This window comes from Microtus oregoni, unplaced genomic scaffold (genome assembly GCF_018167655.1).
Source record: "Microtus oregoni isolate MIOR12 unplaced genomic scaffold, Mior012 000042F_ref0000377, whole genome shotgun sequence".
Lineage (NCBI taxonomy): Eukaryota > Metazoa > Chordata > Mammalia > Rodentia > Cricetidae > Microtus > Microtus oregoni.
The window spans coordinates 4842947-4861304 of record NW_024543209.1 but is presented as its reverse complement, the minus strand read 5'-3'; the positions used below and the strand labels follow the sequence as shown (position 1 = coordinate 4861304).

The 18358-nt window shown below is 42.6% G+C and overlaps 1 protein-coding gene across 1 annotated transcript in view; it reads right to left on the bottom strand.

Annotated features, from left to right (window-relative positions):
* The window catches only part of Ranbp9 (RAN binding protein 9), an 82599-nt gene extending 67058 nt beyond the window's left edge, over positions 1-15541 (bottom strand). The window contains exons 1-2 of the mRNA XM_041632619.1: positions 14884-15541; positions 134-245 (exon numbers count right to left, since the gene is read on the bottom strand). Coding sequence (XP_041488553.1) covers positions 134-245; positions 14884-15394 — 623 coding nt within the window. The 5' untranslated portion in view covers positions 15395-15541. The remainder of the gene's footprint in view (positions 1-133; positions 246-14883) is intronic.
* Positions 15542-18358: the final 2817 nt, after the last annotated feature.

Below are 18358 nucleotides of genomic sequence, written 5' to 3'. Positions count from 1 at the left end.
TTAGAGTCTATTCTTCCAAAACCAAGGTTTAAGAATACAATTTTCCAATTATATCATAAACATTTATGAATCATTTCAAATATAACTACCCAGGAATAAAAAAATTGTCATGCCCACCAAAATTTACACTTACCCATCTCTTCCCTTACTGACAATTTTTACTTCAAAATAATAAATCCCACAGGCTGCTGGTATTGGATGCGTGGCTCGAACAGATGCTGCATCTTTGGGGGTTTTACCATGACCTGCATGGAAAATAAGACAGAAAGTGGCAAATGAGATTTTCATGTGAAAATCTTAAACAGCTCAAGAAAACAAGGCACTTGAATGAAACTTAATTTCAAGCAACTGAAGAGGTAATGAAACATTTATCATCACAATGAATCCAATATGCAAAACAGCAGAAACCAGCCAAAGACCCCTTCATACTATCACTAGGTGAAGAGTTCAGAGTCTGAACACACTGAGTCTGGCAGTGACCCTTAATGAAAACTAAAATTTTGAGATTTTTTTTAAAGGTTTATTTTACTTTATGTGTCTGCCTGCAACTATGTATGTGTACCACCTGTGTGCCTGCTGCCCAGAGGCCAGAAGAGTGTTAGATCCCTCGGAACTAGAGGGACAGGCTGTTGTGAGGTTGCCATGTGGGTGCTCCGAACTGAACCCAAATCATCTGCAAGAACTACCAAGTCATCTTTCCAGTCCCCAGATTACAGTATTTTAGGTAATTATTCTGGATTGGAATCACGTAATAAAAAGATCTTAATTTTATCATATCTAAATCTTCATTTAATTTGTAACAATCCTATACATTCTTCTGCAAAACAGACCACTTTTAAACTGGAGATATTTATATGATGGCATAATTTTAAATAAACTACATTAATAGGTAGATCTCACAAAGAACTTAGAATCCTATTATTTGATATGTTCTTATCATCGTTTCTGAAAAAAAAAACACCAACTCACAATCTCATTCAAGAATAGTCTATTGATTAAGTACAGTTCTGTAAGAAATGAAATAACACAATGCTATTGTTAACATACTGGACCATCTGTTCAGCAATGGCTTTAAACTTTCTAAACTTGCCATTCCTCTACTCTAATCCCACAGGTCTCCATCACTCACAAATCACCTTACTTTATCAATTCTTAACTCCTTCCTCACGATTTAAATATCCTGAAAGCTATTCTGTGAACAAAATGAACAAATAAAAAAAAAATCAGCTCAGCAGTGAAGAGCACATGCTTGTCCTTGGAGGACACATGTACTCACATGCAGACGCCTACATACAGACACATACATATACACCTAACTAAAAAACAAAAACAAAAAACTACAAGAAAATAGAAGCTGGCAACGGTCCATCTATCAGAAATCTCAGAATGTGAGTCAAACCTCCTCCACCCTCAGAAGGACTGCTTGAGAAACAGTCTCGATCACTACTCAAGTGTTCTAGGTAGGTACATGTCACTCAGTACAAAACTGTCATTACCATCCTTCACAGACAGTGGAGTTTTCCATCTCAAAGTCACCATGGTTGCTCTACAATGAAACACTGCTTTCAAGTAAAAAACTCTATCATATGACATACAATATACACAAATGAGGTATGTATCTCAGCATTCAGTTTACCAAATTACTAACATACACCTTATTTTAGAAGTTACACTGACAATTGCAATGCCAACTTAGTACATGGTCACTGGCCCAAAAGAATGAATTGAATGGATTCTTTTCTTCCCCTGGTGGTGGTAGGTGGTGGTGGCAGCAGGGATCAAAGCTGGACCTCTCCTTTTCCTTTCTATTATCATGAAAACAAATTTTCTTATTACTGTACGCGTGTATGATAGACATTAAGAGGGGAGTATGTATGTGCACAACACTCGGGAGTCAGTTCTCTCCTTCCACTGTCGGTCCTAAGGACTGAACCCGGCTTATCAGACTTGCACTTATTTCACCAGACCACCATGAAACTTCTGATAAAGGCAACAGACTCAGCCCCATGACCACAGAGAGCTAACAAGTTAGCTAGGAAGACAAAAAACGGAAGCAGCAAAATGCAGCCTCTTCCTCCACAGCCCGACAATTTTATTCTAACATCTGTACGCTGAGCAGCAAGAAAAAAAAGTGCAAAATGTGAGAAACAGTCGTATGATTATGTGTGTAGGTGGTGTCCATGTGTGAGACATGTGATCTCATAGAAGCCAGAGATCACCTCAGGTATTGTTCCAAAGGTGCTACCAACCTTGCTGAGAAAGAGTCTCACTAGCCTAGAATTCAACAGCGTAGGATACAATGGTATGCCAATCTCTGCATCCCTGGAGCTAAGATTACAAGTGTATAATCTCTCCGGCCCCAATATATAACTACTTAATAAACAAACATTTATTGAATTGTGGTAACAGTGAACTAACTAGCTTCTCAGTAAAATTTATTTAAATAATTAGGTTACCTGATAATCCAAAACTCATGTGAACTGAATGCACAGTCATAGTTAGGCCTTTTTTCTGTAAGCTAGCTGTTGGCCAGGGAGGTCTATATAGCCCCTATAACAATACAGGCTATTTGTCCTTGCTTTTAGTTGCCCACCAAAACTAGAGGGCTAAGATCCTATTGCCAAAGACAAGGTTAGTTATAGTACGTAAATAACCAAGCTGAGCTAACTTCCTCCCAGATAACTAATGTTAAATACTGCCAAAAGGTGCTACATGGGCTGCTGGAGATGTCATCAGCAGTCTTATTCAACTGTGGACACTATATGCTATACACTACTGACCTACCAGTAAAGTTTACTGGCACAATAAATACTAAAGGCATGATCAACCACTTTTTGCTTCAATTTGGGGTCAGTTCACATTTAGTTCTATAAACCTGAACAAAAAAGCCCATAGCTGAGGTCACAGGCTTTAGTGAAGAAGCTACTACTATTGTTGTGCTAAATGGACCATGATGTGCCTGTCTTCTAAACATTTATGTCTAGCCCATAAACTAGTGCTGCTGTCAGCTTTGGTCAAAGAGCTTCTTTCCACAGTGGGTAGCAGTTACTGGTCCAAGTGTGGAGAATAAGTGACCACACAATACTCAATCCTAAACGAGCATCTACAATACCCTCTCCGAGACTCAGGGGACATCACAAAAGAGATATGGAGAAAATGTTCAGAGCTAGAGGACGGAGTGTTGTGGAATGCTGTCTTCCAAGCATGGCACAGACAATGCTTGCATTCTCAGCTGACAAGATTATCTGCACAAGCTTGGATCTGTCAACACTGTGAAGGACCTACAGGTTATTAGGTGAGAAACACTTTCTTCAGTGGTGTAGCTACTAAGAAGTTGTTCTTGTTCCTGTAAATCACCCATCATCCAAGCTCTGTAAGCAACTCTAATGAAACTCACTGTATTAAATACACACACACACACACAAGCACACGCATGCATGGTGGTGATAAAAGGGAGATTAGTTGGATTAAAAGCAGGTTAGTGGGAGTATGAAGACTCTGACTGGAATTCTAAATCAATTATCTTATTGTTGGGTTTTTTTAAATAAATAGTAAATTTTGGCAGTGACTTAAGCTTATTTTAATTTACCAAAAAGTTTATACTAACAATGAATAATAAAATTTCTGGTGGTAGCCACAGCTTCTAGGAGTAATTTCAAGATAGATTTAAGAAATAATCCAGTACTATAGGAAAAGCACTGTTTTGAGTGAACTGTTTTTAGTAACTCATTCAATATTCAAAGCAATCCAAAGAAGGAAATACTAGGTAGCCTCATTTCACAACTAAGGACACAAAGTTATATAAACCATGTCCATTTTAGAACCCTACTGGTTACTGAGAATTCCAAGTCAGGATATGTGCTGCAATTTAAATTCAAGAAGCTTGATCAAGCAAGAGCTCTGACCCCACATGAAAGATTTAAGGACACCGAGAATTCTGGGAATCCCTCCACACTTATCCTTATCTATTCTTCCTACATCAAGGCAGACTAAAACTGAGGACCAATACTGAAAGGCACACAACTTTTAGCAGAGACAGAAGCGTTTGTATGCAACTTTCTCATTCAACATTTGTAACAGGTATTTTCTAACACCTCTTTTAAAATTAAACTTTTATAGAGATAATATGATTTGTTCCAAATTGGTAGATTTATATTAAATCCATGCAGATTAAAATCTCATATGTTCTCATTATTTAAAATATCCATAAGTTCTTCACAATCTTAAATCGTTAAACAGCCTTTGTTTATTATGCTTTTCTAAAACACTATAGAAAAGTTCTGTAAATGTGAAAATTAAATTTTCACATTATTAAATTATTAAATTTAAAAGTTACAGGGGTTTGGGAGTATAGTTCAGTGGTGGAGCATTTGCCTAGGCCAGTGGTTCTCAACCTTCCTAATGCTGTGACCCTTTAATACAGTTCCTCATGTTGGGGTGACCCAAAAATCACAAAATTATTTCATTGTTACTTCATACTGTAATTTGGCTACAGTTATAAATCATAATGCAAATATCTAATACACAAGCTATCTGATTTGCAAGCCCTGTGAAAGGTTCAATCAAAAAGGGGTTGAAAGCCACTGCCCTAGGCAATCCCCAGTTCCACTAAAACAAATAAAATGCAGGAGGTGTTGGGGTGTCTCAGCTTATAGAGCACATGCCTGGCATACTCAAAGCCCTAGTATCAATTCCCAGCATAGAAAATAAAGAGATAAACAAAGAAAGCATAAATAAATTTCTTTTTAAAAAGTACCATCTCTTAGACAAAGCTGGTAATATCATATGCATAGGGCCTACCTCTAGCTATGCTCATCAAATGTAAGATTATTATTATTTTAAAGTCTATAGTTTTAAGAAAGAAAAGAGGGGGTGGGTGGAGCCAAGGCCAGTAGCACAAGTTTATCATTCCACTGAAGCAGAAGGATTTCCATTCAGTGTCTGCACAGGCTAGAAAATGAATTCCAGGTCAACCTGGTCTACCTGGTGAGATCCTAGATCAAAACAAAATGTAAAAGGAGGCTGGGGAGACAGTGACCGAGTGCCTGCCTAACATATGTAAGAAGGTCCTAAATTCAATCCCTGCTGGGGGATGAGATAGAGATGAGGACCACAGGCATGCCTCACTCTTTATAAGAGTACAGATTCATGAGTCTCACTTTAAAAGATTTCTTTCAATCTTCTTAAAAAATGTTTAGGGATGGGCATGTCACGTATATGGATACATGTCACGTATATGGATACAGAAGAGTCACAGGGCACCTATGGAGGATCAGAGGACAACTTTGCAGAGTATGTTCTTTCCTTCCACTTTTGAGTAAGTTCCAGGGATCAAGTTATGTGAGATGCCCCTCTGTATGCTATGATTATGTTTTATTATCATTAATAAAGAAGCTGCTTTAGCCTGTGGCAAGGGAGAATATAGCTAGGCAGGAAATCCAAGCAAACATAAAGGGAAAAAGAAGGCAGAGTAAGAGAGACACAGGTAGCCACCGGAGAAGCAAGATGTGAGGTAACAAGTAACGAGCCTCTTGGTAAAATATGGAATAATAGTAATGGGTTAAGTCGTAAGAGCTAGTTAATAATAAGCTTGAGTCAATAGGTCAAACAGTTTGTAATTAATATTAAGCCTCAGAGTGGTTATTCAGGAACTGGTGGGCGGGAGAGAAACCTCCAGTTACAATCACACTCAGGTCTTCAGGCTTCTTGGCAAGTGCTTTTATCTACTGAGCCTTTGTGCTGATCCCCCAAACTTTAAAACTGGGTTATTTTTGGGGTGTGTGTGTGACAGGTTCTCACTATGTAGCTCCAGCTATCTGTCTTGGACCTCACTATGTAGACACAAACTCAGAGATCTGCCTGCCTCTGCCTCAAGTGCTGGGATTAAAGGCATATGTCAATATACCCTGCTAAGTTTAAATCTTTGTAAGTTCAAAGTCCTCAATGTTAACGAGACATTTATAACTCTAGAATAAAACTGATATATTACTTAGAAGTTTTAAAGTCAACAAGATTAGCTCTTGTTAGATTGTATTCTAACAATCTGATGATTCCATTTAACTGAAATGGAAAGTTGAATAAAGCCACACCCATCTACTCTCCAACAAGCAGCCAGCCAACTACCTTTCTGGAAATAGTAGGTCCCTTAAGAGATACTACTGAAAAACTCCCCGCAAAACCTCCCCCATTAGCTTATAAGACACACTTGCTACAAACCTTGTTAGCTTTGCCATCTGGATACATCATCACCTCTTTTACTGCTCAGCCTTGTTAGCCCTGTTCTAGTCACACAGCTAGTTTATCTGGACACTAACTGTAAGGGAAAGTTTGTCTTCTCTTAGGCTGCCCAGTTCTTCCTCACTCTTTAGATATGAGCTCTATCTTTTCTGCCTCAAACACCAGCTAACTTCTCTGACTTGGTCTAACCTCGTTTTTACACACACTCCCAATAACATGCCTCTTTCCTATATGATGCTAACATACTAGCATTTATCTGTGATTATCATGGGCTTCCTACTCCCTCCTGGACCCACATTCTAGACCCTTGCTACAATGGCACAAATGTTGTGGGGACTGAACCAGGATTGTAGATCACTGAGTGTGACAGCCACTGCTCTGCATTCTGCTGGCTCTTACCAAAGCTCACACTCTTTTTTTTTTTAATTTATTTATTATATATACAATATTATGTCTACATGTATGCCTTCAGGTCAGAAGAGGGCACCAGACCTCATTACAGATGGTTGTCAGCCACCATGTGGTTGCCGGGAATTGAACTCAGGACGTTTGGAAGAGCAGGCAATGCCCTTAACCGCTGAGCCATCTCTCCAGCCCCAAAGCTCACACTCTTAAGTGACTATGCCAGCCCCAAACTCCCGGGATCCTGTTATTTTTAAGCACAGTTGAGTGGAAAATAGGGTTTTCTCAGCAACGCATTTGTGGCACTGAAGCAGAAAAGCCTATTGTCTTCTTATACAACACTTTCTGAGGACCTCACTTCTAAACTTTATCTAATTCTCTGAATTTTTCCTTGGGGTTTTTCTTTCCATTCCTTCCTCTCCTTCCAAGACAAGCTTACATGGGAATCTCTTCAAAGGCTTCAAAAACCCTGGATTTTCTTCCTAAGACTATCCTTCCACCACACCAACCAGGAAAGTTACAGCCACGGCCTTTTATGGGTCTCACAGTCCACCTTCCCTGTTCACCCGAGCAGTCAGCCTCTGCTGAGACGTCTAACAGGTGGCAAACAAACACTATTGCAAAGGCAGAATACCACCTGGCCTTTCCCAGGGCTACTAACGACATGTTCAGAAATCTCCCTCCATTCAACCTGTTCCAATTATTCAAAAAGGCTCATCTACATCTTCTTCATTCATGGCAGAGTAAGTTCAGGGAGCCTATTTTGTGAAGAAAATGGGAGGCCATTAGATGTGGTAACAGTCAGCTCTCCTTCTGCTATTCCAAAGTCCACACCAATTTAAGAATGCCATTACTACTGGAGGAACAGAAGGTTTTCTCCTCTCTAAGACCAGTCACCCACCTGTGCTTTGCACGCTCCTCCCAGCTTTGACCCCATCAGTCTGCAAGCTAAATACTTTCAGCCATTTTCTTTTTAATTTCACCTCAACCTCTAAGAGCACAATATCCCTAAAATGTATACACTTTTCTCACCAAGTTCTGTACCTCTGTGTTAAAAACCATTGTCAGTGTTGTATCAAGGCTGGTAGTGAATAATTTTTTTATTTCAAAGTAATAGAAAAGGCCTTGCTGTTATCAATTTTATTTATTAAATTTTTATAATTATTGAGACACCAAACCTTGAATTAAAATCATAGTCTCATGCTTCAGCTTTACCCACAAACTAAATGAAGACTGACTTGGAAACGATACAACTGTTCCGAACAGATCTTTCAGATTTTAAGAAGTCTTGATTATGTGGGATTTTCATCTATCCTGATATCAGAATCTAGCCCTCAGCTAAAATGTAACCAACTACCAGTCATTAAAAACAGACAGCACTCAGGAGGCAGAGGCAAGCAGATCTCTGTGAGTTTGAGGCCAACCTGATCTACAAGAGCAAGTTCCAGGACAGACTCCAAAGCTACAGGGTTTAAAAAACAAAACAATAATAATAAAAAACAAACAAAAAAAACCAGATCTTTTTCCCCTTAATTTTCTCAAGTGTGCTCTATGTGCCGTATCCTCTCTACTTGGACCCTTCCACACATATTGTTTCAATCCCTGCCACCTGGGTTTTGTTCTTATCATGAAACCCAAAACGCTCTCTCAAAGGCTACAATGATCTTATTCCAAATTCAGTAATAAATGGTCCAGGCCTATTCCATACACACTACACTATACACATACTAGGGCCTTTTCCACCTTTCTCATTCCCCCTGCTCAGGTCCTATGACACTACTCTCCTTCCACTCAGGTTCCTGGAAATGAATGGTTTCTCCCTGGGCCCCCACCTGCCTTTTAATGATGGATGCAGTACATGTTCTGCCTCTGCCATGGTTTTCTCACTCCATACACTCCAACACTTTCAGTTTCAACTACCACCTCAAGATGAGTCCTTAAATAGTCCTAACAGAGAGCCCTCTCTCTTCCCAAGCTTCAGGTGACTTACACACCCTTCCTTGAAGACAGGACCCAGACTATGCTGTTGCTACTTCAGCTTGCATTTTATAATTACTCCCAATCCAAACTAACTCAACACAGCTGTGAGGGGTTTGAGTGGCACTGTCCCTCACGGGCACATATGTTTGAAATTGGCTCCCAACTGTTATAGCAATCTGGGAAAGCTGTGGAACCTTTAAGAGGTGGCATCCACTGAGCTGGAAAAAGTGAGTGGCTGGGGGCAGAACAGAGGCCATCCCAGCTCTCCTTCAGTCTAACTGCAGTCTACTTCCCGATCCATAGTGATGTAAGCAAATAGCCCTCCATACCTGGCCTTCCCCACTGTAGAGGACTGCCTCCCCTCTCAAGAGTGGACAGAGTAAGTCAATCCTACCCCATGGGACTTCTGCCAGTTATTTTGTCACAGTAATGAGAAAGGTAACTAATCTTTCTCATCTGGTAACTAACCAGCACCCCATCTGAAGACTACCAGCTCATATAGCAACAGCCCGTGAAAAGCTCTATCCAATAAACTAAGAATTAGCTCAGCAGACACCATAGGGCCCCAGGACTTCAAATGGGGAAGGAAATATAAACCGGCCATGGGGGAGATCCAAAATCTGCAGCTGTAGTTGGGTCTCAACTACAGTGGATTTCCACTGCTGAGATGACTAAAAAGACCCTTGAGTCTGCTCCTCTTTAGGGCTTTTTCCCCTTTTCAGCATCTCCTGGTTTCCATTAAGATCTCAGATTCAAGTTCCCACTTCTGGAACCTAGTATGGTGGCATACACCTTTAATCCCAGTATTCAGAAGGATGAGAGGCAGGTGGATCTCTGTGAGTTCCAGGCCAGCCTGGTCTACATAGGAAGCTCCTGTTTCAGAAACAAACAAAATGTTCCCATTTTCACCTACCCCAAAGATATTGTGAGATAGCACTAACATCTTCCAACCTATTTGACTCAAGGTTTACTTTAAGATCTCAACAGAGCTAGAAGAAATGAGAGCAAGGACTTAGGCCTTGGTTTTCTCCAGTATCCTTGATTTCTCCATTATTCCTCCTATCTCTATTACCTTTAAACTCTCATTATATACATACATACATATATATATATATATGTATATATATATATGTATGTATGTATATATATATATATATATATATATAGGTCTTCTCTGCCCCTTCCACTGATCAAGACATTAAAGCAACAGTTTCCTAAAGAAACTGAATTTTTTGTCTTATACATTTGGATCTATATTTCAATCAGCTGTGAGGTCTGACAAAATAACAATGTGACCCAGGCACTTTCTGTTTAAAACCTGACGATTCTCCAGCGCCCACAGAATAAGGTCTCTAAGCCTTTGCTCTCATTTTTTAAGTTTTACCACTGAGCTTAACTTCTCGAAGAAACTACTCATGACTGAATCTCGAATTCAGTGGTTTTTCAACCTCAGAGGTTCGAATGACCCTTTCACAGGGGTCTCTTGTCAGAGATCCTGCGTATCTCTGCGTATTTACATTATGATTCTTAACAGTAGCACAGTTACAGTTACGAAATAGCAATGAAATAAGTTTATGCTTGATGGACCCCCCCACACACAACATGAAGACTTATATTGAAGGGTCACAGCATTAGGAAGGTTGAGAATCACTGCACCCCTTCCCAGGGTCAGTCTAAGTTAGATGCTCCTGTCTTCCACAGTATCCTCTAATATTTCCTTACTACTCCATTTTATGTTCTTTCTGTGAGGTCAAAGACAGTATTTTAGTCATCTTTAAGCCCAGAAACCAGTGCCAAGTAAACATGTAGAAATGAAATGAAAGCTTAAATGAAAGAATGAATGAGTAAACAAGGTATGCACACAAACCACAATTTTCTGCCCCATGGCAACTGCTCAATTATCATTACTGCTATCTAGTTTTTTCTGAGTATAATTATTAAATGCAACCACAGCCAATTTATCAAAACCTTAGCAAAGAGATTCCCAGGGAAAACTCAGTTCGTTTTTAATTCTTTGATTTTTTGTTTTAATACAATATCTTGCTATGAAGGTTGGGTTGGCCTAGAACTCCTACCTCTAACTCTCACATATTCTGAGATTACAAGAGTTGACCACCACGCCCAGTAAAATTCCTTGATTTAAAGATCTCTTAAATCGCCCTGTGAGAATGACAGTTACCTTCCTTAATCACTTTTTACTCTTATTTTATGATCTCTCACTGATCCTGGAACTGACTGTTCTCTGATTAATAAGTCCCCAAGATACACCTGTGTCCATATTCCCCCTACACACACCCCAGGAGTTTCAGAAATACAATGATAGGCCCTGCTTTCTCGGGAGCAGTAGGGATCTGAACTCTGGTTCTCATGCTTATATAGGAAGCACTTTACCATCTTCTCAGCACCCTATAATCCTTAATAGGCCCTTGTCCTTTTAAGCAAACATTTGTTAAAATATTTGTTCAGATTTAAGGAAAACAAGTCAGCAAGACGGCTCAGTGAACAGGAGTGCTGCTCACAATCTAAATTCAATCCCTCAGCTCCCACAAGACAGAAAGAGAACAAACTTTGGAAGTTGTCCTCAGACCTTCACAAGTACATGTCCACAACACACAATCACACACAAGCCTGCATGCACACACATAAATAAAAAAATAAAAATACAAAATTATAAGCAATTATATAAAAATTAATAACTTCAGGGACTTGGTTCAGCAATTCAAGAGAATCTCATGCTTTCCTAGGACCCAAGTTTGGTTCCTAGCACCCACACCAGGTGGCTCACAACTACCAGTAACTCACTCCAACTCCAGGGGATCCAATGCCCTCTTCTGGACACCAAGGCAAATGCATTCAGGCATACATACCTCCCTACCCCCACACCCTACACACATAAAAATAGTATCTACTTAGAGATTTGAAAGCTGCTTCAATTAAAAGGTACAATTCACTATTCCATCACTTCCTCAAATTCAAGTTTCAGTTCTCTGGCGTCTGTATGAAGCATTTTAAATTAGGAGTATCAAGGAGTCCCAACTTTTCTGAAGCATGATTGCATTTCCGCTACCTTTTCCCCCAGAGGGAAGTGCCTTTGAGCACAGCTGTCTTAGAAATGTGAAATTATGCTCACACAAATGGAATGAAGTCATAAGAATAAAACAAAGATCACAAAATTTGGAGTCAGCAAAAACATTTAAATTTTCTTTAAATTTTTAAAAATTTATTTTACTTTATATGTAAAAGTGTTTTGCCTGCATGCATGTATGTGTTCCTGATGCCCAAAAAGGTAAGAAGAGGGCATCAGATTCCTTGGAACTGTAGTTACTTATGGATGGTTATGAGCCACCACGTGGGTGCTAGGAATTGAATCCGAGTCCACTGCAAGCTCAACAAGTGCTCTTAACAGCTGAGCCATCTCTTCAGCCCCAGAAAATTCATTTTTAATCCTGACTTGTGACTGAAAAAAAATCTAACCTTCAGGTGCTCCCACTTTCCAGATCTACTTGTCTTTGTAAAGCATCCTGATAGCAATAGCACACATGCTATCTGAACCCAATTTTCATTAAATGTTTCTTTAATAATTATTAAAAATAAAGTTATAATTACATCTAAACCTGTCACCTTAAAAATCAGTCAATATCAACAATTTTTGAAATAAGAGGATCATCTCGATAACAAATGTGTGACTGTTAAGTAAAAAGCCTCAAAAAATTTCATATAAAGCCAGCAAGGTGGCTCAGTGGGTAAAAACTCCTGCCAACAAATCTGATTGACAGGAACCTAGGACCCACATGGTGGAAATAGAGAACCTACTCCTAAAACTTGTCCTGTGAGAGCCACACGTGCACCATGGAGCACCCGAGCACCCCACCCATACCCCCACACACACACACACACAAAGAAAAAACATACACTATTCTACACACACGGGGACTCTTCTGCAACTCAATTCATTTTATCTAGGTATCAGTCATTATTGACATGGGATCTTTAGGTCACTAAAGAAACTATTTCCATAATCAGCAATTCCGACTTAGAAAACATTTGTTCAGAAAAAAAGAAATCAAGATCATCATTCTTGGAAAACAAGTATGATTAATCTTTTAAAATTCTGTAATACAAAAAAAATGCCAATAGAATAACAATTTTGTGTTTAAAAAAAATCAAGGCAGTACAAGGATACATTACATAACACATCTATACTTATTTGTGACTTTTAAGTTTTATTATTCACTACCTACAACACTTCCTTTTTGCTACTAAGTCAAAGTTGCCTAGAATACTTGGTTTCCTCTCAAAAGACACACAGGAAAAATAGTAACAAAAGAAAACACACAGACTTTAAAATAATAGACTAGCTGAAGGTTTAGAAAAGAGACATTGTCTTTGTAACATGGGGAAATGAGAAACAAAGAGGAGATAAAAACGGGGAGAAAATATGACAACAAATCTGCTCTTCCAGAATGAATGGTTTATGTTTATAAAACAGAGATGTTTCCAGAAAGTGAATCTCCGTGTTACACAACAGAAAGTAATAAAAAGGCCAACAGGAAAAAATAATTACGACAACAGTACCATAATAGTCAAACCCCAACCACATAAACACACACTTGTCTCTGGCCCAGATGATTAATTTTACATGAAAGAAATAAATACAACTAATCAAGGCATGTTATAATGTTAAATAAAGCCATAATCGTGAGTCTTAAGCTACCATGGAAATTTCCTTAGGGACTATGTAGCCCAACTCCCACAACACTCAGAAGAAACTGAGGCTCTCTTTTAACATACCTAATATTGCCAGTGCCTGCCAGGACTCAGGAAACCTATGATTCTTTGTTCACTAATCTCCCCTACATACAGTCTCTACTTTTAAAAGCTTTTTACTGACCATAAACCACAAATTTAAAATGATAAAGTTTTGTCAAATCTAACAAAAGCATTCTGGCAGCCAAAACAGAAGTAAACACTTCGTAACATAGCACTCACTGTTCACACAAATTTAAAAACAAAATTAAGTAATAATCCAGGAAGAAATCAACAAAATGTCCTAACTAAAAGGGGAAAAAAAACCTTCAGTATTTTGAAATTTTCAGTCACTTAGATCAAGGAACATAACGTTCGAAATAGTAAGCACTTTTTTGGACCTATGGCAAGAATAAAAAGGAATGTTCAACAAGGCCTATCTTTGTGTAGTCTTTACAGCCAAATCATTCAGCAGATTTCTGCTGCCATACTCCTCGCCAATTAAATAGTAGCAGATTTATTAAGATTCTTATCAAACCCCAGTTCTGAATGCTTCCCGAATCTTATCGCAAGGTTGTTTATATCCTTTTACATGCTTGTCACTAAGATCCGAAGACCCTTCCTTCAGAGCCAATCAAAAAGAACCTGCTCGGAATGTAAAAGCTCCTGCTTTTAGGTTTAGGGCCTGAAACACAGAATGTGCTTCCAAACTGACACCACTGCATTTATTTTTACCCCTTTCACGCAAGTAAACTAGACGCATGCCATCAATCTGAGCTACAATTCAAAAAACCCCTACTGCCATTTACAATTTCCTATACAACCGATTTGCTTGAAGCTTTGTTTTAACCAAGGAAAAGTGGGGATAGGAGGGAGCAGTAGCCTAAGGTGCTTAGGTTGCTAACTGCAGGTGCAAAATGGGAGCCAATTTTCTTCAGAATGCTAAATAACATGTTTGAAAACCCTTGTTTTCAACAAAACTTCATGTAACATCAACCCGGAAACACAGGGCATTTCCCACCCGGAGGGGCGGGTTTCTGCTCCCCAAAGAAAACAGCGAATCCTAAGGTTTCCCTCTCACCCTCCCGGTTGCTTTCAATAAGGTGCAATGATGGCCAACTTGGGCCCCTTGTCCTTTTGTCCCCCTAGACAATCTCTGGCCTAATTTGGGACAAATCCGCCACAGATCACGCCTCCCTCCCCCTTCCTGTGTATCTCTGCGCTCCCTTAATTAGAAACTGTACCTCGGAATCGTACCTCTCACCCCCGCTGCGTAAGAGGAGACCGCCTCTGACCCTCCACCTGGAGAACAATGTAACCCAACTCCGGCCCGTAGATTTATCTCGGGGAAATCGGAAGGTGCGAGGTGTCCCGTCATCCCGGATTCCCCTCCAAGCGTCCAGCTCCCGGCCTAGGAATCCCACCTCCTCCCCACCTGGGGGACCCACTCTCACCTTCCCTCGCCCAGAGCCTCGCCCCGCACCGTCGGATCTCTCCGCGGGACCCCGCGCCCCGTACCTTTGTAGTGCACCCGCAGGTTGTTCTGCGAGAGGCCGATATAGCTGAACTTGTCCTTCGGGCTCCAGGACCGGGGCAACGGCGTCTCCTGCTCGTCCACGGCCGGGTAGAGGCGTTTCAGCCGCCGCTGCAGTTCCTTCTCCTGCTCGTTGAGGGCCGAGTCGCCGTGCGGGAAGGGGGCCGCGGCGCTGCTGCCCGCCGCCAGGCCCGGGGCCGGGATGCCTGAGGCCGAGCCGGGGCCCGCAGCCAGGCCGGGGGGTGCGCTGGCGGGGGCGGCCGCCGAGGCGGGGGGCGGCGGCGCGGCGGTGGCCGGGGGCGGCGGCGGCGGCGGATGGAGCAGCAGGGCGGCCGCCGCGGCCCCCAAACCTCCGCCGGGCGAGCCGGCCGGAGAGGAGCCGGCGCTGGCGGCCGCGGGCGCGGGTAGGGCGACTCCAGAGCCCGGGGCCCCGGCGGCGGGCGGCGGCGGCGGCGGCTGCTGTTGCGGCGGTGGCGGCGGAGGCTGCCCGGACATCCCGGCCGCGACTCAGTCTGCGGCGGCTCCACTCGTCCCTGCTTCTTCCTGCTGCTTCCCGGGGGCGCTGTGGCTGCTGCCGCCGGCACCAGGCGCCCAGTGTCCGCCCGCCCCGGAAGCAGGCGGCGGGCCGCGCGGCCCGGCGGAGCGCGGCGGTTGAGGCGACCGGCCGCGGGCGGGCGGGCAGGCAGGCGAGAGCGACGGAGCGTTAACCCGGAGCTGACGGGCGCGCGGCCCGTGGGCGACGGGATGAGACGGCGAGGGACGCGGACAAGCTGGCGGGCGAGTGGGCGCGCGGCCCGGGGCGACGCGGTGAAGCGGGGAGGCTGCGAAGGGTGCGGGCGGCCGCGACGGCCGCTGCTCTCGCGGCTGTTTCCCGGCGGGCGGGCGGGCGGGCGAGCGGCGCGAGACGCTGCGCGCGGGCGGCGCCAGGCGAAGGGGCGGGCCGCAGCGCGAGGGGCGGGCCGGGTGCGCGCGCGGACGGCTTCCTCGGCGGCCTAGGGCTGGCACTCGCGGGCACGGGGCTCCGGTGGCCGCGGGACCCTCGCCCCGCCGGTCGGCGGCCCGCACATCTTGTCGTGTTGTCCCCCCCCCCTCAGCCGCGGGGAGCCCGCGTCGCTCCCAGGCGAGAGCAATCGAGCTCCGCTGGGCCGCCGGGAGCTGAGCCCCGGGTTCCTAACGCCTGAACGCTAGCGGGTCAATAAAAAGGCCCCTAGAAACCATTTCTGAAGGCGAAGTCTCTCGCTTCAAATAGTGACTCTCTAACTAATTAATTAATTGGTTAGTTTATGAGGAGTCCGAGCGAACTTGATGGAGGGAAAGGCACGTTAGGAACACCAGTCAAGACCAGCGGATCGTCAAAGGGCAGGGACGCGAACTGCGTGTGCGTTTACGAAGGGCTCCTGGAGACGTCAAAACATTTTCTAGGATTATTCATTCTCATCCTAGGCCTCTTTGTTAGATAGTAGAGATTATGCCCATGTTTTAACATTATTTACTGGGGTCAGCAGAGTTGGGTTTGGGGCTTTGTTTTTAAGGGACTTCCTACTTCGCAATTCTCAGTAGAGTGCTTGGTCAACTCATTTGGCACAATTTGCCAAGTGTTGCTCTCTGACCCCGCATAGCGTTACTATTCTGTGTTCACCACTTCCCTTTGTTTAGCTTACCCTTTCCTTAGGCGGCCAAAATCAGATTTCACACAAAATCATGTCAGCTACATGATACAGATCCTGTTTGCTTCCCGAGATGATGGTAATCATTGGGCCATATAAGCATGGAGTGTTCGGCTGAATGGAGAACTAGTTATTTTGTTTTTGAAGAGCATGGGCCAATGGTGATTTAATTGAAGACTGCCATAGCGCCTGGCCAGAACTTGCTGTCATTCTTCCTGATTTCCATCTTAAGTTACCCACACTAGACATTCCATTGTTCTTTATTTAAAAAAAAATAGCACGTAACTCTAAGTTATGGTCTGAATTCAAGTCACAGCACACTTACATGAGACCGTTGCATGTAAAGCACACTGAAACTTTCATTTATATAAAATAGCAATAAGTTCAAGGGAAGCCATGTTCTTCTACATGTTGGTAGCCAAGTTAGAACATATGGGCTCCGAGCCTCATCAAACTTTCTTAAAAGAGTCATCAAGATTTTACTCATGAAAGGTACTAATCTTTTTTTTTTGTCAGAACTTTTTACAGGCTAAGAGGATGGCCCAGTCAGTAGAGTGCTTGCTGTACAAGCACAAAGACCTGAGTTCAAGCCCCAACACCTACATTAAAAAAAAAGTGGGATGTGGTGGCCCCCACTTGTAATCACAGGGGAGAGGCAGAGACAAGAGGGTCCTTGGGACTCGATGACCTGCAAATCTAGCCTAAAGCATGAGTTCCAGGACAATAAGGGGTCCCGTTTCAAAACTAAGGTGGACAATTCCTGAGGAAAAGAACCTGAAGCTGACGTCTGTCCTCTCTATATGATTGGGAGCACACACACATACACCCTAAATAAGTAAGCAGATAATAAATATAGAAGCCAAGCAACAAAGGCCAAGTGTGAAAATATTAATGGGAGGTGAACGTATAAAACAAAAATGCCCAACGTGAGCAGACTAGCTGAAGAAATTATCTGGGTGCCACTTAATGGGATTATGGTTACAGGAGCACATACTGTGTAGCTGCACTATGCTTCTTGAAAAGCCTCCCTTTCAGGCTGTGGAATTGCTAAAAGAGAGCCAAGCACTTAGATAAAAGCACCACTCCCCACCCCTTTCATACTAGTCGGTGGATCTCAGGCCCAATTTCAGACACTCCCTGGAGGCTGCTTCCACAGGCAGAGGCTTAAACAAAGATTTTATGGCCTTTTTAAAACATGGTTTTACCGACACAGAAAAATGACTATGATATGCTAAATGAAAAGAGGCTATCCAATAATTATAGCACTGTCCAAATCGTTACCAAAAGACATGAAAGAACATCATAAAATGTTTCAATGACAGACAATTAAAATGTATAATTAAAAATAAATTATTACAAAATATTATAATTGTAATAGACAGCTGGTAAAAATCCATTAGCCACGAACTTGATCACTCTTCTTGGGCCTAGATTATTCCATCTTTATCATATATTACCACAATATTTCTGTTCATCCATGTCTACTGAGTTTCTCAGGAACAAATGGCAAGAGCCAGATCTGGTTATCCTAAGCAGACCGGGAACCTAATGGAAACAAATTGGATGACTCTCAGAATTGATCAGAAATCTGGACAACCAGAGGGACAAAGGTCAAGAAGATTAGGCCCAGGCCCTGAACAGACACAGAAGTCACCCCCAAATAAGAGCACTCTCTGCTCTCTAATTTCTGATCCTTCTCATCTCCACACCACTCACACACATTTCAAAGCAGGCGAGCACACATCTCCTGCCCATGCCAGTAACTGCCAATAGAGAGACAGACAGCTTAATC